General features: G+C 29.2%; 2 protein-coding genes across 2 annotated transcripts; one reads left to right on the top strand and one right to left on the bottom strand.

The window, feature by feature from the left end:
- Window positions 1–21471: 21471 nt before the first annotated feature.
- On the bottom strand, window positions 21472–21786 carry FOBCDRAFT_108744 (uncharacterized protein; the record flags this gene model as incomplete). Its single annotated transcript, XM_059607711.1, has 1 exon — window positions 21472–21786. A coding segment is annotated over one exon (315 nt), but the record flags the coding sequence as incomplete, so codon positions are not given.
- A 1580-nt stretch (window positions 21787–23366) lies between these two features.
- FOBCDRAFT_259074 (uncharacterized protein) lies at window positions 23367–24417 on the top strand. The gene is made up of 4 exons (XM_059611240.1): window positions 23367–23551; window positions 23623–23997; window positions 24032–24147; window positions 24185–24417. The coding sequence occupies exons 2-4, from the start codon at window positions 23660–23662 to the stop codon at window positions 24334–24336; spliced, it is 606 nt and encodes a 201-aa protein (XP_059467031.1). The 5' UTR covers window positions 23367–23551; window positions 23623–23659; the 3' UTR covers window positions 24337–24417.
- Window positions 24418–25280: the final 863 nt, after the last annotated feature.

Below are 25280 nucleotides of genomic sequence, written 5' to 3'. Positions count from 1 at the left end.
TATGCTTTTAATATTATAGAAATTCTAAGGTAATAACATTAAGGGGGTAAAGTAAGGAGAGAGACCTTTAAGATAATTATAGAGATAGTAAATAAATAATAGAGATATTATTTCTTATATATATAGCAGGGAGAAATAAGGAGCCTAATACTAAATCTAGAAGAAGGATAGCTTAGTATAATACTAGGTCCCCTAAGTATAACTAATACTAACTTTCTTAGTATAATTATAGTTAAATACAATCTAGATATAATACCTAATTTAGTAGCTAAAGTAATTATTAAAGGGGCCTAATAATATATATATATCTTATTAAAACTTCTTAAATCCTTAGTAAAGCTAAAAAAAGAATAATATATTTTAGATTAGTGGCTTAAGGCAGCAGAAGATTTAATTAAAAAGAAAAGCAGATTAGCTATTCTTAGGAGGCAGATATTAATAAGTAATTATCTAATAAGGCAGCTCCTCTAATAAAGTAGATTATATTAAGGATAATAATATATTAATATTACTATTACTATTATTATTTACTATAACTTAATAATACCTATCCTATACCTTTATATAAATACTATAAATAGCCTAGGCAGTAAGGATATAGCTAGTCTTAGCTATTAACTCCTCCTAGGCTTATTATAATATATCTAGGACTAATAGTTTTTAATATCTAAGCTTATTTTAAAGCTAATTCTAATATAAATATAGCTTAGCCAGGAAGTACTAATAATAAGTATAAGTAATCTCTTTTACTATAAAAGTAATAATATAATTAGTAAGAATCTTTATATCCTAGCTATACCTTTAATTATACTCTGCCTAAGTATTTTAAACTAGCTATTAAAATAATAACTTAATAGTTACTTAGTTAGTAGTAAATACTTAAATATTAGCCTAATAGGCTAGCTTAGCTTAAAGCAGGCTTTAAGATATATAAATATTTACTAAAAGCTTAAGTAAAATATAGCCTATCTGCTAATTAATATAACTATTAGGGATTTATATTATATTAAAAGTCTAAATAAAGTTACCTAGACTAAGACCTCTCTGCTTCTTATAATAACTACTTCTAGGGCTATTATACTTAACCTGCTATATTAATTTCTATATCTAATTATTAAAGCTATATTCTTACTTATTACTAATAAAATAAATTAAGAGATAATAAAAGAGCTATATAATATAAATATAAGTATTTACTAAGTAGGATTAGAGGGAGAAGTTAAATAATTAGCTAATAAAGCTATAATTACCTTAGAGAAGATATAATTAAGCAGAAGTATAAAACAGGCAGCTTATATAGATATAAATATAATTAGTATTTAGGTTAAAATTACCTAGAAAGGCTAATACTACTTCTCTCTAATAATAAGAGGGAAAGAAGATAATAGAAATAATAATAAAGAAGAAGAAAGAGGAAAAAAAAAAGGAGTAAGAAAAACTTCTTAGTATATTAGGCTTATATAGGGGCTTTAATTTAGTTTTAGCCTATTACTAACCTATATAGCTAAGATAATATTAAGCCAGAGGGTAACCTCTTTCTAAATTCTAAAGTAAAATTATCTCTTTAATAATAAGATAGCTCTTATATATTACTTATTAGTATCTTATATATCTAGGATATAAAAGTAGCTAAGCTATAAAATAAATATATATTAATAACTTTAATTTATAGTAGTTAAGTCCTTTAGTATCCTTTTATTAAAAGTAAAAAGTAATAGAAAACCTAAGCTAAAAAGCTAGTAATTACTAAATATAATACTAAATAGCTCCTTATTATAATTATATGCCTTAGCTTAAATAATACTAGGTAACCTGGCTTCTAAGTGGCTAGGGTTTAATTTCTAAGTTAACTTTACCCTTATATAATATCTGCCTATATCCTAGAGGAGGTAAGGCTAATAGTAAGTAGCCTCTATTAGAGCTTTTAGGGCTATATTAACTACCTAGTTATAAAGATAATAATAATAATTACTTTTCTAAAGAAGTATTTATAGTTTATAATAATAGTAATTTTAGCTTTTACTATTAGATAATATAAGTAGTATAAGAATATAATCTTATATACCTATATCTAGCTAGTAAGAGTATATATTAATCTTACTTAGGTTAAGGCTAGCTAATATATTATCTTAAAATAAATTTAAGCTATTTTAAAGACTTTTTAATATAAATATATTCTTTAAATTATAGGCCTAAAAGAGGAGATAGAGGTTTTAAAAGTAGGGAATTATATTCCCCTTCTTACTTTAGAGCTAATACTAATTTATATTCCTTATAATTACTGCCTAAAACTATAAGAGGATACTAGCCAGAATGCCATATATTAGATAATATAATTAACTCTTATTTTTAATGCTTTAATAATTAGCACCTGGCTTTTCCTAATAGGTATATAACTTTATATAAATTAGGTTTTATAAACTAGGGATTTCCTATTATATATAAATAAGGATAGTTTTATAAATAGCCAGGAAGATAATTTTATTATAGAAATCCTTAAATTATATAAGAAAGAGGCTATTAGTAGAGGCTTATATTTATAAAAAGGCTTTACTAAAGAAGAATATTAAGATAGAGAAGTAGATACTAATAGTAGTAAAGGTGCTAATAATAGTATAATATATATATATTAAGTCTAGGCTATAAGGCTATATTACTTAAGTAGTAGAGATATTATTTATATAAGGTAAGAAGAAGGAGAGTTAAAACTAATTAGAGGCTTAAATAGCTAATAGGCTCTTAGTCTTAAATTAAATACTATTAATATCTTATTATTATATAATAATTATAATATCTTAGGATAATAAGGCCTATATCTTATAGAAGGATAATAGCTTAGCTAACTAGTTAGAGAGGAAGCTTTATTACTATAATATTATAACCCCTGCGGTTATGTTATATATACCCTATAAATTCATCTAATAACCCACTAATTATAAAATAAATTATATAAGATAACCAATATAAGGATGCCATTATCCTATAAAGTAATACATCTTAGGGATAACTGCATCCCTCTAAGGTAGTATCTTAGCACCTAGGATATTAATATATAGACTATATTTATTAATACTTTTATAGAACTTAGCTTACTAGCTATTAATAAGACTTCTTTATATTAATAAGCCTAATATATATTACTTAATTATTAAGAGATATAATAACTAACCTGCTTAGTATTAATGCCCTATACTATCTGTAAATATAAACCTAGTATGGACTAGTTTCCCTGTTTAAAACCCTATTTGTTATATATAAGAAGGCAGTATATAAATTATAGGCCTTATTATATTTTATAAAAATAGTAGGCAAGGGAGGAAGAATATGGCTAATATATTAGATGTATTTAAGAAGGGTAAAGGTATATTTTAGCTCTTTATATATATATAATTTTAGACCTAGTTAAAATTAAAATATGAGTAAATTTATAAAGTTATTTTAAATAAATAGATTAGTAAAATAATATATAATTATATTAATAGCTAAAGAATTTCTAAAGTATTTAGTTATATATATTATTTTATATAAGTAGAAAGTTAGGGCTACTAGCTATATCTTATTAATAAATTACTTTAAGGAAGCTACTAAGAATTAAATTATTTAAACTAAGTAAAGAAGATATTATAATTATATTAGGTAATACAGGGAAGGTTAATATAAATAGAAGAAAGACTTTATAATAGGGTAGTTAACTATCTTATTAAGTAGAGGCAGGAGGTATTAGAGGCATTAGGGAAGTTAGCCCTAATATAATATTATTATTAAAGCCAAAGCTCTTTAATTTATTATTACCCTTATTATCTTTTATATCCTTATTAGGAATTAATAAAGAGGCTAGATTATTATATAAGGTTAAGGCAGAGAACTTTAAGGTATGTAATAAATCTTATAAGTTAGTAAACTATTAGATAATTTATTATGCCCTTATAAGGTATTACTAGTTATAATATTATTAGATATAGATATATATTTACTTATATAATAATATAATAGGATTTATTTATAAATAGCTAGGCCTAATAGAATTTCCTTTATTATAATTATATTATAAAAATATATATAACTTTAGTACTTTAACTACTAGGAGGGTCTTTTTTATTTTATCTTCTATAGTTATAATTTACCTACTAGGAAGTATTATATTATATATAACTAAGATATAAATAAGGTTAAGATATAATAATAATAATACCTACTTATTAATTAATTATAATAATACTTTTAGTTATAAAGAGGTATTTATTTATAATATTATTTTACTATTTAATAGGTTTAGGGTAATATATTAGCTATTTTTTATTTACTAGTAAGTATTTATATCCTACTTCTAAAGAGGGAGTAAAGGTTTAAGTAGAGAATTAAGTATACTTAAAACTTTAGTATCTTTAAATATAATTTCTATAGGTATATTAATTATAAGAGTGGTTATATAATAAGGGCAGATATTAGTATTATATATCTTAGTATTTTAGTAAGTATTTAATTAATATTATCTTCCTTAATTCTACTTCTCAATAACTTTTTTTACTTTTTCTTATTTGAAAAGCTTATAATAGCCTATTATAATTAATAATATATAATAATTTTAGTTTAAGGAGGTAATAATTAAGGGAAAGAATATATTATAGCCTACCTATTTATTAGTTTATTTATTTATTTATTTACTTTATATATTATAACTTAATATATTCTAATATATATAAATAAGTGCCTTACTTTCTCTCCTAATTAATAGCTACCTACCCTATAATAAATTAAATATATATTATTTAACTTATATAATAAAGAAAGATAAATAAAGTTAAACTAATTATATTTAACTTATATATCTCTTAGTATATATATATATTTATTTAATAATAAATAAAACTTAGCTTACTAGCTATTAATAAAATATCTTTATATTAATAAGCCTAAAATATATTACTTAATTACTAAAAGATATAATACTTTATATTACTTAGTATTATACCTTATATTATCTATTAATATAAACCTAATATAAACTAATTTACCTATTTAAAAACCTAACTATTATATATTAATAGCTTTTATTTAAATTATATTATATAATACTAAGTAATATTTATATAATAGTACTTACTACTTTAAGCTGCCTTTTAACTATAGGATATACCTAGTATATTACCACCCTAAAGAACCTCAACCCCTTATAAAAGAACTATAGGAGATTTTAATAAAAATAAATAAGAAAGAAGAAATATAAAGCCCTCTTATTTACTTAAACTCTTATAAAGATAAAATTAAAAAGCTTAAGAAAAAACTTTATAACCTAGGAAAATAATATAATACTCTCTTAAATAATACTAAGAATAATACTAAGAGTATATAAAATAAAATCAAGGCCTTAGAGAAAAAAGTAATTAATCTTATTAAGATTATAAAGTTATTTAAAGAAATAGCTAAGAATAATTAAAAGCTATATAAGGAATATATTAAGTATACTTAAGCTCTTATTATTATTAAAAGAAATCCTAAAGAGATTCTTAGACCTTATTAGCCTAATTTATTTAATAGTAATATTAATAAACTATAAGAATTTCTTAGTATCCTTTAAAGCTATTAGATATATTATTTAATTTAGTTTACTATTAAAGAACTAAGGGTTTAATATAAAATAAAATTCCTTAAAGATAAAATACTATAATAATAATAAAACCTATTATTTATAATTATATTAATAACCTATTTAATAAATAATAATAAGTAATTAAATATATTTATAAAAAATATAAATATTTTAAGTTTAAACTTAGAAATACTTTTAAAATTATAAATAAAAAATAAATAATAAAAATAAAAATCTAATAACTTAAGTAAAGGGGATTTATTATAAATTACCTTATTAAATATTATTATTAAGTAGTAAAGCTAAACTAAGGCAAAGAAGCCTATATAATATAAGTATACCTAGGATTAAAGGTTGAAGTAAAAAATAATATAATAAATATTAAACCTAAGCTAAAGAACTTAAATAAACTTATTAATATTATTATAAAAATTAATAATTAATAATATAAATAATATAAAAAAAAGTAAGTAAAGAAGTATAAAGAATTATATAACCCCTAATAAAATACTAAATAGTAAATATTATAACCTAATATATTTTAATATATATAAATAAATATCTTACCTTTTTTCTCTAATTAATAGCTACTTATTATATACTAAGTTAAATATATACTATTTAACTTATATAATAAAAAAAAAAAAAAATTAAACTAATTGTATTTAACTTATATATCTTATAATATATATATATTTTATTTAATAATAAATAAAACTTAACTTATTAGCTATTAATAAAATATCTTTATATTAATAAGCCTAATATATATTACTTAATTATTAAGAGATATAATATTTTATATTACTTAGTATTATACCTTATATTATCTATAAATATAAACCTAACATAAATTAATTTACCTATTTAGAAACCTAACTGTTATATTAGGGTTAAATATAATTAAAATAAGTTTACTTATAATAGCTAATTTAAGCTATTTAAAAGCTTAATATATCTTATTATTTTATTAGAATTATTTATTTTTCTTAGTAATTTTAATAAAAGGAATAATAATTTTATTAAAATCTTTAATAAATTCTTAATAGTAATTAGTAAATCCTAGGAAGGATTATATTTTTTTTATTAATATTAAAGTTTTTTATTTAGTAATTATAATAATTTTTTATTTATTTATTTTTATTTTAGTATATAAGATATTATATCTTAAGTAAATTATTAAAAATTAATAGAAATAGCTTTTAGTAAGTTTAATAAGTATATCAATATCTTATAATACTTTTAAGATCTTATAAATATATTTTATATACTTTTTTTTATATAAAAAAAGATAAGAATATTATTTAAATAGTAAATTATAAAGATATTAAGATATTCTTAAAGTATATTTATAATTATATATTAAAATATTATAAGTATATTAATTAATCTAAAAGGTATAATTAAATATTTAAATAATTTATATTTTATTTAAAAGGCTATTTTCTATTTATTACCTTCTTTAATTTAAATAAGATTATTAATAAATTTAAAATTAAAAACTATAAATATCTTTTTACTAAATAATTATTCTTTAAGTTTAGTAATTAATAATAAGGGTATTTTATTTTTTTTAATAATTTTATTAAGTTATTAATAATTTACTATAACTTTTAACTTATTAGAGTGAGGTTTTAATATAAATATAATTAAATATCCTATTAAGGATTTTAATAATTTAATATATCCTTTATATAATATATTATTTATTTATTCTTTAAGTATATTAAGCTTATTTTTAAATAAGTTATAAATAAAAAAGAATTTTAAGTTTCTTTTATCCTTTAATATAATTTTAATATTATAGTTTAAATATTAAGGTAATTTTATATTTATATTTATCTTTATAATACTTATATTATATTTCTTTTTGAATAAGTAATAATTTATTATTTTTATTTTTACTACTTTTTTTAATTAAAGTTAAGATTTTATATTATATTTTAAATTATTTATTTTATTATTTGAAGGGTTAGTTTTATAATTAATTTAATTAGTTTTTTAATTAAAAATAAGGTTATAATACTATAATTATAAATAACTTAATATTAAATATAATCTTATATATAAATAATATTAAAGTTAATTCTTTAATTTTATTTATTTATAAATATCTTAAGGTAATTAATTTCTTAAGTAATTTTCTTTTATTTATATTTAAAGGCTTTTTTTATTTTTACTTTTTATTATATAAGGCTTTTTCTTATATTTTTATACTAATCTTAAATTATTAACTATATTAAGGGAAATAATATTTATAATTATTTTATTATTTATAAGTATATTTAGCTATTTGCCCTTAATTCTAACTTTTAATTTTAGGCAGATTTATTAGCCTTTTTTTATTATTATTTTAAATGCTTTTTTAGGGAGTTTAGCCTTTAATTTCTTACCTATTTATTACTTTATTATAAATAATATATATCTTTTCCTTAAGGGTAATTTATAGTATATTTACTTTTAATATAATTAATATTATTAGGATATTTATTTTAGGTAATTAGTTTTTATTAATAAGTAATTTTTATTTTTCTTATTTTATAATTTAAAATAATAAATACTTTTTTTTTTTTAGTTTTTATTTATAATTCTTATAGTTATTACTTAGTTAATTATTAAAAGATATTTTATTTATTTTAAAATACCTTTCTTTCCTATTAAATAATATTTTAATTAATTTAACTAAGTTCTTTTTTAAATAACTTATTTTCTATTATTTTAATTTATTATATATTTTATTTTTATTACTTAAAATCCTTTATCTTCTTTTATAACTTAATATTTAATTATATTAATAATTAAATAAGGTTTTTATTTTTAATATTCTAAGACTTATATTAAAAAATAATTATTTATTACTTTTTCTTATTAATATCATAAGTAGTAATTTTATATATATAATACCTATAATATTTACCTATAATTAAGATAATTAGAATACCTCCTTAATATAACGGTTAGGTTTCTAAACAGGTAAACTAGTTTATACTAGGTTTATATTTGCAGATAATATAAGGCATAATGCTAAGTAATGCAAAGTATTATATCTCTTAATAATTAAGTAATGCGGTTTAGGCTTATTAATATAAAGATGTTTTATTAATAGCTAGTAAGCTAAGTTTTATAAAAGTGCTAATAAATATGTTTTATATACTAAAGTAATTGTATAAGGAATGATAAGTATTAGGTCGAATTATTCCTAGCGCATAGTATTCCTGGCGCGTAGCATTCTAATATAATAAGAGCGTTGGTTAGTTGATATAAGTTAGGTAGATCTTCTATGGCTAACGCCTTATATGGGGTTTTTATAGGATATATATAATATAACTACTAGGGTTATAATATAATCTCTCCCCTCTGTTAGGTCTTGCCCTTAAGACTTATTATCCTGGCTGCTAAAATTCTTCTTTTAGTTAGTTTTAACTTAACCCTTTTACTATTATATTATATAATATCTAACTGTATTTTTAAATAGTATTCTTGCAAATCTTATTAATCTTATAAGGTTAATAAAGAACTTAAGCGAATTTATAAAGAGTATAAAATTACTATGCTAGCTAATTCTATCTGCGACTTTAGAGATAAAGCCGAAATGCCTTATACTTATTGTTTTCGTGGGAATAAGCGGTATATAATATCTGCAGATTCTAGTCGTTGCAATAAGTATATCCGGAGTAAAAAATCCTATAATAGTATGCAGGTTACTTCTTCTTATAAGTTATTCTTTGTAGTCTTATTGTTTATTTCCTAGAGTATTAACTTTCTTAAGTTATAACTTTAATAAAGTAAGAAAAGAAGTTAGAAAATAATAAGGATAAAGTAAGTAAGGATTTACTTAGGCTTTATAAGGAAATAGCTGCCCTGCAGTCTTATTTAGCTGCTGCTGCCGGCTATTTATTGCATATCTATAAAATTAAGAGTAGAGTAAGAGAGAAGTATTTTAAAGCTACTTATTAAGGTTTATAGGAGGTAAAGTAATAAGATAACTTATTATTAATATTAGATGCTTATAAGCATATATTAGTTAAGGACCTCTAGGTTAATTATATCCTAAATGATATTAACTAGTCTGCTCTTGGTTTAGGGGATAATTTTCTTAATACTTTGCCTTTATTTAATTCTAGTAAAAATTCTTTAGGAGTTATTAAGTATTAGTAAGGTATTTAGATGGTTTCTATATATTTTTATTTTCTAGGTAGTTTTTCTATTTAATAAGGTATTCTATTTTCTTATTAACCTTCTTTATTTCCCTAATTACTTTTGCCTTATAGACTTCTAGTCTTATAATCTGCTGTAGTTTATTGCCGGTTTTAATATATATTATGCCGGCGGCTAATTTTAGCATTAAGATATAATAGATTAGGTAATATCTAATATTTAGAGGTAGGTCTAATTCGTATTAATCCTCCCCTATCTTTTGTTTAATCTTAACTGGCCCTAGGTACTTATAGTCTAGTTTATAGCTTAGTTAATCTGTTTTAATATTTTTTATAGATAAGTAGATTATATCTCCCTCCTTAAAGGTTAGTCCTTTTAACCTTTTAGGGTTATAATATCTCTGCATCCTTTTTTTAATAAATTCTAGTTCTATCTTTAGTTTATTATATATTTCTTTTAGCTTATTACTTATAATAATAGCTGCAGGGTTTATATTCTTAGGTTCTTAAGTATTATAATATATATTTAATATAAATCTAGCATTTATATTAAATAGCATAAGTTTTATACTCTTATTATAGGCGGTATTATAGGCTAACTAGGCGTTTAGTAGTTTCTTAACCTAGTTATCCTATTTATAATTAATATAACACTAAAGGTACTATTCTAGTACTTAGTTTATTTATTCTATCTAGCTATCTGCCTATAGTTTAAAAGCTATTATAAGTTAATATTTAACTCCTATAAGTATTATAAGTAATTACTAAAATTTAGAGGCAAATATTAGTTCTTTATCTAATAGGATCTCTTTTAGTAATCCTTATTCTCTTATTACCTTATTATAGAAAATATAGGCTATAACTTCTGCATTTATTGCCTCTCTGTAGGGTAGGTAAATTAAAAATTTTATAAGTCTATCTATAATAATTATAATACTATTATAGAAGATTCTAGTTAAGGGGTTTTTAGATAATAGTAATTTGGTTATAAAGTCTATTATAATTAAACTTTATAGTTATTTTATAACTTTAATTAGTTATAGTTCTCTGTAAGGTTTATGTTATTATGCTTTTGTCTTAGTATAGATATTGTATTTTTTAATAACCTCCTTTATTACCTTTTGTGTAATCTGATATCCTTATTATATTAGCTATTTTAAGGTCTTAGTGACTCCTTGGTATCTATGTAGTAGGTATGTATAGAATTCCTAGATAAACTTCTATGGATCTCCTAGGATCTCCTTAGTATTTGCTGCTTATATCTATCTTAGTATTTATATTTATTAGGTAAATTAATATTCTCCTTTATTATTCTTCTCTAGTACTTATTCTTTGGCCTTTATAGTGCTAATATTATAATCTAGTTATTAACTAATTATATCTACTCTTCTATTTTTAGATCCCTTATAATAAATAATTATAAAATTAAATTCATATAGATATTCTATATAGTATAATTATTATTAGTTAAGTTTATATATTATAGTAAAGTATAAAATATTCTAATAGTTAGTATAAACCTTAACTTAATATTTATTTCCTATTAAATAGTATTTAAACTCCTTAAAGCAGTTAATAATTACTAAGAACTCTTTATTATAGATTAGGTAGTTAAATTCTGCTTTATATAACTTATATAAATAGAAGACAATAGGGTGTAATTTTCCTATGTTATCTTATTAACTAATTTATCCTCCTAGTGCAAAATCCGATAAATTTGTTTCTAGCTTGATTTCTTTGTTTAGATTAAATATTATTAGTATAGGTTTGCTAAGGATTAATTATTTAAGCCTATTAAAGGCTTTTTATGCCTTATTATTCTAGGCAAAGGGCTTATCCTTTTTTATAAGTTCTATTAAGGGGTTTATAATTTTACTAAAGTCCTTAATAAATCGTCTATAATAGTTAGCAAAACCTAAGAAGGCTTATGTTTCTTTAATATTATTAGGTACCTTCTATTTTATTACTATAAATACTTTTTTCTTTTCTATTTGGATTTCTCTAGGTGTAATAGTATATCCTAAAAAGTCTACCTTTATAATATAAAAGTAACTCTTCTTTGGTTTAACTAATAATTTAGCATCTTATAGTGTTTTTAGGACCTTATAGATATGTTTTTTATGTTCTTCTTTACTATCTAAGAAGATTAGGATATTATCTAGGTAATAAACTATAAAGATATTAAGGTATTATTAAAGTATATTATTAATTATCTGCTAAAATGTTGCAGGTGTGTTAATAAGACTAAATAGTATTACTATATATTTAAAAAGTCTAAATCTGGTTCTAAATGCTATTTTCTATTTATCTTCTTTCTTAATACAGATTAGGTTATATACTCCCTTTAGGTTTAGAGCGGTAAAGATCTTTTTGCCTTATAACTAATCCTTAAGTTCTAGGATAAGCGGAAGTAGGGTTTAGTCTTTAATAGTTTTTATATTAACTGGTTAGTAGTTAATAATAGGTTTATTTTTTCTATTTTTCTTTAATATAAAGAATATAAATAATACTAAGGATAAGCTAGATTCTCTAATATAGCCTTTTGTTAGTATCTTATTAATATATTTCTTTTATACCTATAGCTCTCTTTTATTAAGTAAATATAACTTCTAAAATAGTAAGTTATTATCTATAAGATTGATTTTATAGTCTTATTAGCTATATTTAGGGACTCCTATCTCTAATTCTTCTCTAAATAGTTTATTATATATCTAATATTCTTTTAGAATATTCTTAAGTTAATCTTAGCTTATTAAGGGTCCTTCCTCTTTTCATAGGTCTTGTTATTAGAGAATGCCTAGGATCTCTGTTTTGCTTTTCTGGCCTTTCTTATGCTTATATTATACTCCTTTTAGAGGTAGTAAAATCTTTATTTTATGCTAATCTATGCTTTCTCCTTTAGTCGTAGATTAAGATCTCTTCTTACTTATTATAATTGTTTTATTATTGCTATTGGGGTTACTAGGAAAGGTAATCTGGCTAGTCTTCTAGTTAATATGCAGGTTTTATTATCTAAGCTAGTTTATACTAAGTAGAATATCTATATTCTCTCCTAAAGGTATAATATTAAAGCTTATTCCTTGATTTTTTCCTCTGATATAGACCTTAAGGTGATTAATCTCTTAATCTATAATACTGTTATTATAATTAAAGTATTATCCTTCTGTGTTTATAAGTTGGTATAATAGTTGCTTCTTCTTCTATAGTAATCCTAGCTTTATAACTATTCTTAGATTAATAAACTTCTTCTTTGCTTTGCTATTAATCTATATATTTAGCTATCTTCCCTTAATCTAAGCTTATAGCATTAGGCAATTAGGTTTATTATCTTATGTGGCTCCTAGAGTACTTATAGGTATAGGTCTTATCTGTTCCTATTTAGCGCTTTCCTATAGCTTTATTATTATAAGAAGTATACTTTTTTTCCTAAGGCATCCTTATAAGTTTATTTATAGTTGCTATTTATATATTCTTTGCTATTAGTAAAATTATTAATAAATTTATTATTAAATAGTTATTATTAGAAGTATATTTCTAATTCTTTATATTATTCTTCTAGTATCTTTAGATATACTTTATATCTTTTGAATTTTATTATTTATTTATTATATAATACTTTAATATTTTCAAGGTATAGTTAATAATATTTCTCTGGATCTATATATCTTTTAATATAATCTATCTTGCTTAATTCTTATTATTCTTTTATAAGTTCTAACTTATATTTATATTATCTTTATTATACTTTCTTTTATTTATTAGTAGGCTTTCCTCTGGTATTATAAGGTTTTTTAAAAAATTTGTCTATAGCTTTAAGTTTATTATCTAATATTATATCTTTTAAACTGGTATTATCGATTAATACCTAATTGAATCCTTTGCTAAGGTTAATAGGTTTAAAGGTACTTCCTTATTTTATATATTCTTTTAAGGTTAAGGCTTTAAATTCTTCTTTAACTTCTATGATTTCTAGTATTATTTACTTAATTCCTTTGCAGAGTTTTTTATTCTTTTAGATCTTATAGTAGTATAGTATATAGAATTATAATTCTATTACTCTGAGATTTTTATATTATAGGTATATTAGGTATCTCTCTATTTTAGTTATTAGGTAGGGCTTATTATTTAATATACTAGGAATTATTATAGGAAAGTAGTTATTATCTTTCTTATTTTATTAGTATTCCTTATACTAGTAGTATTTATATAAGAGCTATAATAGTTCCTTATGTTCTATATGTATTAGGAATATCCTTATATTATCCTTAATATTAAACTTTAGTTCCTTATAGAGTAGATTTATAGTATTATTTATATAATAGGCGTGGATATTTAGGAGTGTAAGTTTATTGGTTTCTTTATATTTTCTGGCCCCCTAGATATATCTATCTTCTGGTAAAGTTTATATCCTGCTGCCTATCTTATTAAATAGCTGTTTATAGGGTTATTACTATTTCTGTTTTAGGTGTTTATCTTATTTGCAGAGGTATTATATAGTTTCTTATGCTACTCCTCCTCTGTATCCTATGTAATAGGATTATTAGTATTAGTAAGTGTAGATTTTTACTCCTGCCTCTTGCTTTTTCTAAAAGGTCTATTTGGTGTCTTATAGGGTAATTCTAACTAGGATATTATTTACTTATTAGAGTGCTTTAGGTTACTTATTCTTATTAGGGGTAGCTTCTTTCCCTTATAGGCCTTCTAGGTATTTTTTAGTTTCTTATTTTAATAGTTTTTATTTCTTTATTATGCCTAGGGTTTTAGTAGGCATTATTTCTGCCTTGGCTTCTTCTCTTCTCCTTTTACTAGTTTCTTGCCATTTTCTATGTTTTTTATCCTTATAGGCTAGGTCTTTTTATACTTCCCTCTGGTATATATTTAACTTTTCTTTATGCGGCATAGGGATTTATAGAGTGTTCCCTGCTTTTATGTCTTCTTCGGTTGGGAAGTTATCTTGCGGCAGGGTAACCATGCTATTAGGGTATAGGCGCTATCCTACTTAGGGGCTGATGCTTCCTTGCAGTGCGGTGCCTTATGCTATATTATAGGTGCTTCGTGTTATTCCTAATATCTAGGTCTTAATAGCTATCTAAGGGTCCTATTTATTAGTTGCTCTTAGTATTTACTTACCTTGGTTAGGGTCTCTAGGTTTCTTAGGTTCTAGGTATATATTGGCTATATATCTAAACCTGTTATAATTATAATATTTAACCTTAGATATATTATAGGGTTTTCTATTACTATCTTACTATATGGCTCTGAGGACTATAGGTCCTGGTTTAGTGCTATACTAAGTATTAATATATCTTTTTCTTCCTTGGTTAGTATTTTATTATTTAGTATTTTATTAGGGGTTATATAATCCTCTGTGCTTCTTAGCTTACTTTTCCCTATATTATTTATACTATTAGTTATTAATTTCTATAGTAATACTAGTAAGTTTATTTAAATTCTTTGGCTTAGGTCTAATATTTACTATAGTATCCTTAACTTTAGATTTAAGTCCTAGGTATACTTATGCTATATAGGCTTCTTTGCCTTAGTTTAGTTTTGCTGCCTAGTAGTAGTATTCTATAAGATAGTCTATAGCAGACCCTTTCTATTTAAGTTATTAGATTTTTATTTCTGCTATTTGTTTTTTATTTATAATTCTAAAGGTATTTCTAAGTTTAGATTTAAAATATTTATATTTTTTATAGATATATTTAGTTATTTACTTCTATTTATAAGGTAGATTATTAATATAGTTGCAGATTATAGGTTTTATTATTTATAATGCTTTATCTTTAAGGAATCCTATTTTATATTAAACCCTTAGTTCTTTAGTAGTAAACTAGATTAGGTAGTATATCTGGTAGCTTTAGAGGCTAGTAAGGAATCCTTGCAACTTATCGGCGTTGCTATTAAATGAATCCGGCTAATAGGGTCTAAGGATCTCTCTAGGGTCTTTTCTAGTAGTAATAAGGGCTTAGGTATATTTAATGTATTCCTTATATAGCTTCTGGCTGTTTTTGGCTATCTTTCTAAGTAAGTCTATTATCTCGGCGAGGTTAGCTACCTTCTTCTCTAAAGCCTTAATCTTATTCTATGTAATCTTGGCGTTATTCTTGGTATTATCTAAGAGGGTATTATATTGTTTTCCTAGGTTATAAAGTCTTTTCTTAAGTTTCTTAACTTCATCCTTATAGGAGTTTAAATAGATAGGAGGACTCTAAATCTTATCTTCCTTATCTATTTCTATTAGGACCTCCTATAGTTCTTCTGCAAGGGGTTATACTTCTTTAGGAGGCGTAGAATATTAAGTATATCCTATGGTCAAAGGGCGGCTTAGAGTAGCAGGTGCTATTGCATAGATATTGCTTAGTGTTATATAGTATGGTCTAAATAAGAGCTATTAATATATAATAGTTAGGTTTCTAAACAGGTAAACTAGTTTATACTAGGTTTATATTTGCAGATAATATAAGGCATAATACTAAGTAATGCGAAGTATTACGTCTCTTAATAATTAAGTAATGCAGTTTAGGCTTATTAATATAAAGATGCTTTATTAATAGCTAGTAAGCTAAGTTCTATAAAAGTGCTAATAAATATATTCTATATACTAAAGTGATTATATAAGGAATAATAAGTATTAGGTCGAATCGTTCCTGGCGCGCAGCATTCCTAGCGCGCAGCGTTCTAACATAATAAGAGCGTTGGTTAGTTAATGTAAGTTAGGTGGATCTTCTATGGCTGATGCCTTGTATGGGGTTTTTGTGGGGTACACGTGACGTAACCGCTAGGGTCGTAATATCGGGACTATAGCTTATTGATGCAGTACGTTAATATAATGTAGAGAACAGAAGGACAACCCATCACTCTTTGGGATTGAATAGTGATTGGATTTTTTACTAAAGGAATTTTCTATCTCGGCTAAGTTTGAGTACGGTCTCGTAAGTTCTCCACCTTGAGGTCTATTACTGAGGTTAGTTACCTATACTATGAGCGACTAGCTAATCGGAATACGGCAGAGCAGGAGGCTTTCAGCCACCTTTTCGCCAGATAGTGGTATTATATTTATAAGCAGTTAAGTTCATATTCTAATTAATTTATTCTAATGATGTGACGTTTTCTTGCATCTTGCACTTCCTCATAGCTAAGTCCAAGTCAAAATCATTCATCGCACTGCACTTCCCATTTGCTAATGCTATTGGATTTGCGACTTGCTCGTCAAGCTCACTGACGTTGCTGGGTAACGCATCGCCACATTTAGTTATTACGCGATGTGCGACGTTCTTTTCTATGCAAGCCACTGGCATGACAGTCCTGGAAAATTGGGCAAGCGATGACTACAATCCTTGATGGCTATTATCCGTTGTGATATCAAGTGGAATCGACTCGAGAATACGTTCAGCTACCTCCAACACAGCTTTCTCATTTCCCTGACCGATGAGACCGACTTATGATGCCTTATGATCTTCAACACAGGTCCCTATCTAAATGCTTCTACCTAAGCTGAAGCTATCAGTTACCAACCTCCACTCTGTTAAAAGCCCCATCACAACCTTCAAGCCCTCACGAGCCGCGAAAGCACGTGATCTCGCGTTTTATCAGTGGAGAATTTAATAATATAATAAGAGGTTCTGCTACTAAAGAGGACCTTCTTGCTAATATCAAGGACCTATAAATTGCATTCTAATATAATAAACCCTGTGGCTCTATAAACAAGATAAAGGAGCTTCTAAAAAAAAGTTTAATATATAAAAGAAAGTAAGGGCAACTTAATTAAAATCTGGCTTTCTAGCTTTAGTAAAATTAAGTAATTATCTATTAATAATAAGTAAAAAGAGGCCTAAAAGAAGATCAGTAAGAATAATGCCTCTTTCTCCTATCCTATCAGGGAAGATATTAAGAGCCGCCCTAATATCTTAACACATTCGGCATCGAAGTAATACATGCCTACTAACACTGGTAAGAACCTCCTTGTCCTAAAGCGCCGCCCCGGCTTAAAGCAAGGAAGAAAGTAAACATTAGATACTAAGTTTTATAAGATACTACTAGATCTGGATATAATAATATCTTATATAGCTATTCTAGAGTATAATATCTTATAGATATTAGATATATAAAGGATAGAGTTCTAGAGTTCTAGACTAAGAGACTAGCTTATAGAGGTTAGAGAGAGATATCTTCTAGATTAATTACATCTTAGATAGATACTAAATAATATATATCCCTTAAACCTAATTCTCTGAAGTTGTATACCTTAGATAATCTATAATTATAGTAATAGTAACTAAATGCCAGGTTTTATCTTAAAGAACAGCACTTATCGCTATTAACACGCTGATACCACCAAAGTGTTTGCTAATACCCATGGGACAGGCTTGGCAATTTGTTGTCTCTGCATTGGAGCTCAGACTTACCTGAAGAAGTAAGCAAGGTCCTCTACAGCAGCACCAACAATTGACACCAACCCAGCCTAAAACTTTGGTCGTTAACATCGATTCCACTTGAGGCCTTATATTAAGTCTCTCCATTGTTAGTAAGAGCCGGCTACAGTGTTTTGTTGGAACTTTAGAGCATAGTAGTCACTCTGCGCTCCAGCGTATCCGGGAAATTATCGATAGCGGTGTGCTGAATCCTTCACACTTGACCCCAATGCCACATCTCGAGATCAAGTCGCCCGAAACAACACTGGTTTTGTAATTTGATGTGTTCCAGAGATACTCGATAGCAAGGTTGGCAATTCCACCTCTCAAAGGCTTGCATAAACTTTCAGACGCGAATATGCCGTCATGCAAGGTACCTCCGGATGCTGTATCCTTAGTCCTGAGCTCGATCCTTAGAACTGCGCGCCTGACAATCTCCAACATAACTTATCGGCTTGATTCGAGGATGAATCTCATGTCGCATGGGTCCGTATCATCCAAGATGTAGAGCGCAAAAACCAGAGAACAGCATCGTACCTTGTGGAAGAGCGAACTTCGCCGCATGTCACCAGGCTCGAGGCCATTGTAGAGAATGATACCCCGAGCCTCGAGTCTGAAAATCCCGGGGCAGGTTTATTTAAAGTCATCTGTCCTTTCGTCCACCGTCGCCGCTCGGAGCGCAACACGAAAAGAATCGAGAAGAAACTCCATTCCCGTGGTGAGGACATGCGCAAGCTCCATTCGTGTACCTCGGCGGACCAGGAAGTTTCGATGTCAATAGTGATACGCCCTTTGCAGAGATACAGTTGACTCAAAGAGCTCTCAAGCCTCCGTGATGACGTTGTGCTGTGTTCTAAATCTTATATCAGATATAAGCCCCACTATAAAGCAAAGCCCAACAAAGGAAATAACAAAAGAAAAGCACGTTCAAAGGAGCACTATCAGATCAACCCGATGGCATGCAGTTATCCTACCAGCGCAAGTTAGAGAACAGTGGTACTGTCAACCCAAGACCAGTGACGGCCCTTCATTCCCGCCACGATCATAAGGTGCGCCGCATATTTCTTAACAGAGAAGATGTCTAATCGATCTAGAAGAGGTATAATTAGGTGTCCAGGCTCTATGCTTCTGGTCCAGAGCGGTAAGCAAGGTGGAGAGAAGGGGCGCAATGACGTGGATTAATGTGAGGTTGAGGGACGTTTTGTGATAAAAGGATGGCGGAGCGGGATATGACCAGGAGTCTGAAGAGACTTGTAGTGGATATGCTTTGTTTGAAGAGAGGATGTGTATTTTGATGTAATGCTATCTTATATATCGTTGCGCGTTTGTATATCGCTTCTTGGGAATAAGGTACCTTGTACTATAAAACCGGAAGTTGGATGGTCAGAAGACATTAGCATGTGGACTCTCTTGAATAACTCATATGTATTACTGATTAATAAGAGGAGCGGTTGCGGTTCTACCCTAAGTAGGCTCAAGATAATCTTATAGGCTGATGATGTAGATAATCAACCAGCGTGAGTAGCAGCAAACGCAACTTGCTCAGACTCAGTGCAAAGCATCTTCCTAGTTCAGTGTCTCACAGCGCAAGATGCTTATGCGTGCGGTTTCTTTTGTATATGGCTTTTTATATTCGCTCTAAAAGTAATAATCGTCGCTATTCAGAAGCAAACTCCCTCAGATAGATAAATACTATCAGTATTCAATTACGAAAGAGCAATATAAGATACTTAGAGAAGTATTTTCCGTAGTTATTTAGCATCTAACATTCATGCTTTAAATATTCATTAAGATAAGGTCGCAATTAGGTATACAGTTAGTATTAGACTTTCATCGAAGTCCAAAGAGACATCGAGATTCCGGTCTGCTTCAAAGCATTATCCTAATACGAGTTAGTTCAGCGTAAGACGTGGTAGGCTTAGTTACAATTTTTAGAGATGCGGGAAAGTAACGAGGCATCTCGCAGAAGCTTTAAATACAAATCAAACTACGTCTTCTCCGTGAGGTTGTTAATAGTAGTCATTTAGTTCAGAAGATCTATCCTAATCAGTAAGAAATATAGTAGATACTCCCTCAAATCCCTTTTATCCAGGACCAGCTGAGGACAACAGATAAAGATATCAAAGATAAACACGCAACATTGGTAGGAAGAGGGCTGTAGTAATAGATTTAGAGAAAGGTATAGGACATGCGAAAGAATAGAGAGAGTCTCTCAGCTTTCAGAATTCACAGCAGATCTTCGCATACTTTGGTGCTGGCAAATGGTTTCTGATGGTATGCTCACTAAAGGGACTCTCAGTGGCTTGGGCATGAGCGACGGTGTGATCTTAGAAAGGCATATTCAAGCATAGAGTCGTAGCAAGTTGGCGAGTAGTTTGCTGTCTACTTCACACCTTAGATTGAGTACCACTAACGATGGCATATGGACGCTCTAGCGCGATAATATAACAAAGAGTTCCTGCACATTCAGTAAGCATTTCACTAATTACCGAGTGGGCGAAATGGCAGAGGCGTCGGGTCATCGTATCTGCAGATTTGTGATATAATGAAAGTTTCTAGAAGGAAGATGGATGATTTAGCAATATGTGACTTTCCTTGTACGCTTGACATAGCCAAAAGTGACTGTAAGCCGGTAAATGAACACAAAGAGAACAATGAAAGATCGGTTACAAAGCTCAACAGATTAGCCAACTTGTTATTACAGGATGGGGCAAGTGAGCACAGCCGCTGAATAGCAAAGAATACAGCATGTCCAGTTCCATTGTGCTGAACATCAATACCTTGTCCCCCTTCATGCGAAACCAGCCCCAGAGTCCTCACCTGCTCTAATGTTGACTGTAGTGTTCTTGGTGTTACCTTGTGAAACTTGAATCTGAACATAAGTCAAGGTCCCAAGAAACGCATCTCCCGCAGCACAGTTAATTTAACAGGGTGAACCTATAACGTCCGCTACGGAGGACAAGAGGTGTTTATATTGAGTACACCCCGAGCCTTGGGCTTGGTTCTGATCCACCCTCAACTTGCCGATTACCCTATTCGACTGCCGAGCTAACCAGGCTAACATGAAACTTCCATCCTATACCTATGAAAAACGCCAGCCTGTGACCTGTCAGATAACTTGCCAATGCCTGACGCTTCGATCATCCCTGACAAAAAGTCCCCCCGCCATGTAATTGTAACACTAGCTGCACACTACCTTGTCAATGACCAACAAAGAGCCTAAGAACTTCTCTGATTACTTCGTGAAAGACCCAGTTCTTGTGATGCCAATCACTCTAAACTCGCCGTCTTGTGATGTTCGTACATTCGCCCTGTCCAAGTTATTCTCAGCCTCACTCACCCATAAACTGGTAAAGTGAGAAATATAAACAATTTCTCTTATTGGAATAGTATTGCCATACGCGTCCAGGAGCTTGTATAACTTGGAGTTCAGCCCAAATTGTCTGCACTGCACAAGCTCTATAGCATATGCTAGATTGATGGGCCACCGAAGTTTCTTAACTGTGGTAGTCATCTTATTTATAATGGTTATGCCACTTGCCCAGTATTCAACAATAATAACATATCTCCGCTTCGGATCAGTTCGAGCGGCTAGTTCCACAATAAAGGTATAGTCATTGCCATTTTATTCTGGAGTCTTGGGAAATCTTCCTAACAGCGCAGGAAAATATTAACGCCTAGCTTGCGTTTAAACAGGATAGGTAAAGGTAGTAATATAATTATTCTAGACTACTAAGCTGAGACTAAGGCTATTACCAGGTTCATAGAGGTAGGTAGCTTCTATATAATAAATAAAGTAGTTAGGTTCTGGTTTGGCTTTATTAATAAATTATAATAGAACGTAAATAGGATCCGAGAATCTAATGCACTTATTCTGTATTAGAGTTCTTATAAATATCATCGAATAGAATAAAAGAGGAAAAACCAGAGATCTCCGGTTTATTTCATATACTAAGACAGTATATCCAAGCCCCTTCTTATATAGATCCCTTCTGATTTTCAGTATAGCTTATAACCCTCATGCTATTATTATAAGACTAAATATAATATAAGGAACTTAAATACTCTCTTATATTATTAGATTCTAATAGTTCTAGAATTACAAGGGAGATTTAGCCAGCCTATTTAGCGCAAATCTATTATCGGCTTCTATGTAATTCTAGGCAAGTAAGAATATATCTTTATTAACCTTAATAACTTCCTCTTATAGATAATAGAATGTCTAATCTTTCTTGCCATATAATAACAGCATATTAATATTAAATATTCCTAAGAGCAAATACACTTAATCCTTGCATTAAGTAGTTTATTGACTTATAGCCCAGGAAAAAAGTCTTCCTAGTTAAATCAACCTTAAGTATACCCCGTCCTTATATAAGGCTTTAATAAGACTAGTTCCATCTATGCCAGTGGCCGCTTAGATGGCACCTTGTAGTTTAACACAATTCCTACATATATATCAATTCTTATTAAAGAATATTAACTCCCTAGGAGCTAGAAGCTCCTATAACATTCAGCCCCGAGTAAACCATTAAGAGTTCTAGAACGATTCCATCTACCGTTTTAATACTGCCGACCCTATCTTATGAGTTACAGAATTAGTAGATATAGACACATCTGAAAGATATGCATAACAAACATCTAATTCTATATACCATTAGTACATCGAGTTAATAGACTCTTGAAGCTCAGCGCCACTAGACTTATCGATGCAGCAAGTATCGACCCAAATGTATTCATATCCAGCTTGCGAAGCCATAAGACCGAATTCATAGATCTTACGGTAATATCGCTCAGTCCATAGTTATCCTGTACCCAAAACATCGGCATCTCTGTATGCCATCCTGGTTTTCATATCCGAGTAAGATGGTTCCTCAACTTCCCATCGATACGAAAGTATTGCATACTTCGGGATTTTGTCACTGGGGAACTCCTCAAAAAGGAGACTTTTGGCTAATAGTAGACGCATTTTCCTTCCAGGTTGCGCTACTTCCGATCAGAGTGGAACACCTTCTTGTTGGATCAGCGAGACAAGAAAGGATACATTGCTGCCTAAATCCCTAAGCTAATGTCGCATCTAGACCCCGCACGGCTATGAGTCTTGAGTCACGGGACAGCGAATCTGTCAGCCTTGCATTTTATCAGCCCAATTTTGGCCTTGGCACTGTATCCTTGATTTCTCTACTCTAGTATACTGGTCGGTAACGGGGCCCGTTACGGGTTTCAGGCCAACCAAAGGTTTTAACATCACCATGGATTCCATAACTTGTAACAGGCCCCTTCCCCTTCAGGTCGTGTTTACCAAATCTCGAAAGGGGGCTCGTTTCATAACGCGGCGATCCGTACCATCCGTGCTGAGTTCATTGCCCGAAGGCAAGAACCAATCACAGGTAACTAGAATGATTAGCCAACTTCTCGAATACCACGTCCTTTACTTGTAACTAATGATTTGGCAATTGAGTTTGTAGCAGTCTTTTCTCAGAATATCTTACCTTCTCATGATGCCTACTCAAGCATCTTCAAAAACCCGCCTTCACCAGCAAAAGATGACGTCAAGTCAAGTTCAGACGCTCAGGAGACTAGAGTTCCATAACGACATCGCATTATCATTTGCATACCCTCTGGCTTCGCCTTGGAGACAGACGATGATCGCGACGACCGCGGCCTCAAAGAGAAACATGGCATATCCAGAAAGCGTCGGCAGAAGTTCAATCCTCTCGTCAATTCCCTGCTCGTACGACCTGGTCTACGCAGAGTCGCGAGCCAGCGAGGAAAAGCCAAGTGGGGTCTCTGGAGCAGCAAAACATTCCGAATGCTGGGCGGATGCATCTAGGCAGTAAGACTCAAGATTCGACGTTGATGGTTGCTAGAAATCATGGGATGTTTCGGCCGGTCAGCATCCGACTTTCAGGAGGACGGAAGGTCGAAGCGTTGGGGAGATCACGTATGGCCGGGGACGCAGCAGAATTGTCACGCATAGTTACATGTATGCGATATCAATATGTGCGCTGAATCTTTTGCAGATGAAGACGTCACCGAAAAGAGGACAGGCCAATGGACTGGAATCCTGCTCTCGTGTGCCATGGTTTATGATGGCTTGATGTTCTTTCCTAGCAGCGGAGATCAGGTTACCGACCGTGGTCATGGGAGTCTTTCTGTCCAACAGTCAGCTTGAAGTCACCTCAGCATACATGCAAACGCTTGATTGTGAGACCCCCGAATTTAATGTTATTTGAGATGGCCTGGGAGCTAGCCGTGTCCGGTTGATGAAAAAGATGGAATGAATTAACCACTTCTCGTTGCCCAAATAAACTAACAATGATTTATCTCAAAGACTTGCTCGACGAGGCACACATCCTGTTTGCCGAATGGGCTATTCCCGTCAGTCTCGAGAGCCCTTTTTTCTGAAATTCCATGCCTCTAAATCTGACCTCGGTGTAGCGCCTCGGCTATCTTGGTCAGCAAATGGAACTTGCACTGGGCCACAAGAAGAAGCTTCTGAAACCCAGTAGTTATCTTCTTATCCTCCAAACGATGGCACTTTGCGGTGGACATCGCCAGAGTCAGACATGTCTTTCCCATGAAGGATTCACAGCTTGAGTGACCCTAATCTTGGTTTCTTCACCTGCACGCAAACATCAAGTGATGACACTATCTTGTTGATAGACCAAGCCACCTCCTCCCTCTCAGCTGTTGAGATATTACTGAGATCAAGTCGCGTATCTCTCAAGAGCTCGATAAATAACGTCCTGTTCATTTGCTCCGACGATATCAACCAAGACGCCTCAAGATGCGACTTATGTTGGTACCTAAGCAACAAAGTTGTCGATAGCAGCGTAGAAGGCTTTAGAAGGGACCAGATCCAAGATTTCTATATGTTGCCATCATCGCTGATTTCACCAAGTGTGCTCTTCTCCTGACTCGGAAATTCGAGACAGCAGATTGCGGGGAAGCTTCTACTACACAATTGGAAGAGCTTTTGGCCCATGGTCTGGGTATCTCAGTTATCTGGTTCTAGAGATCCTTTTAAGACAAATCGTGAGATGCATGGCCCGGGTATCGAGACGCAAGAACTCTAGTCTGAACTCTAGTTGAGCACAATCGATAGACCTAAGATAG

This window comes from Fusarium oxysporum, chromosome III (genome assembly GCF_013085055.1).
Source record: "Fusarium oxysporum Fo47 chromosome III, complete sequence".
Lineage (NCBI taxonomy): Eukaryota > Fungi > Ascomycota > Sordariomycetes > Hypocreales > Nectriaceae > Fusarium > Fusarium oxysporum.
Note: the sequence above shows the minus strand (reverse complement) of the source record. Positions and strands in the feature narration are given on the sequence as shown.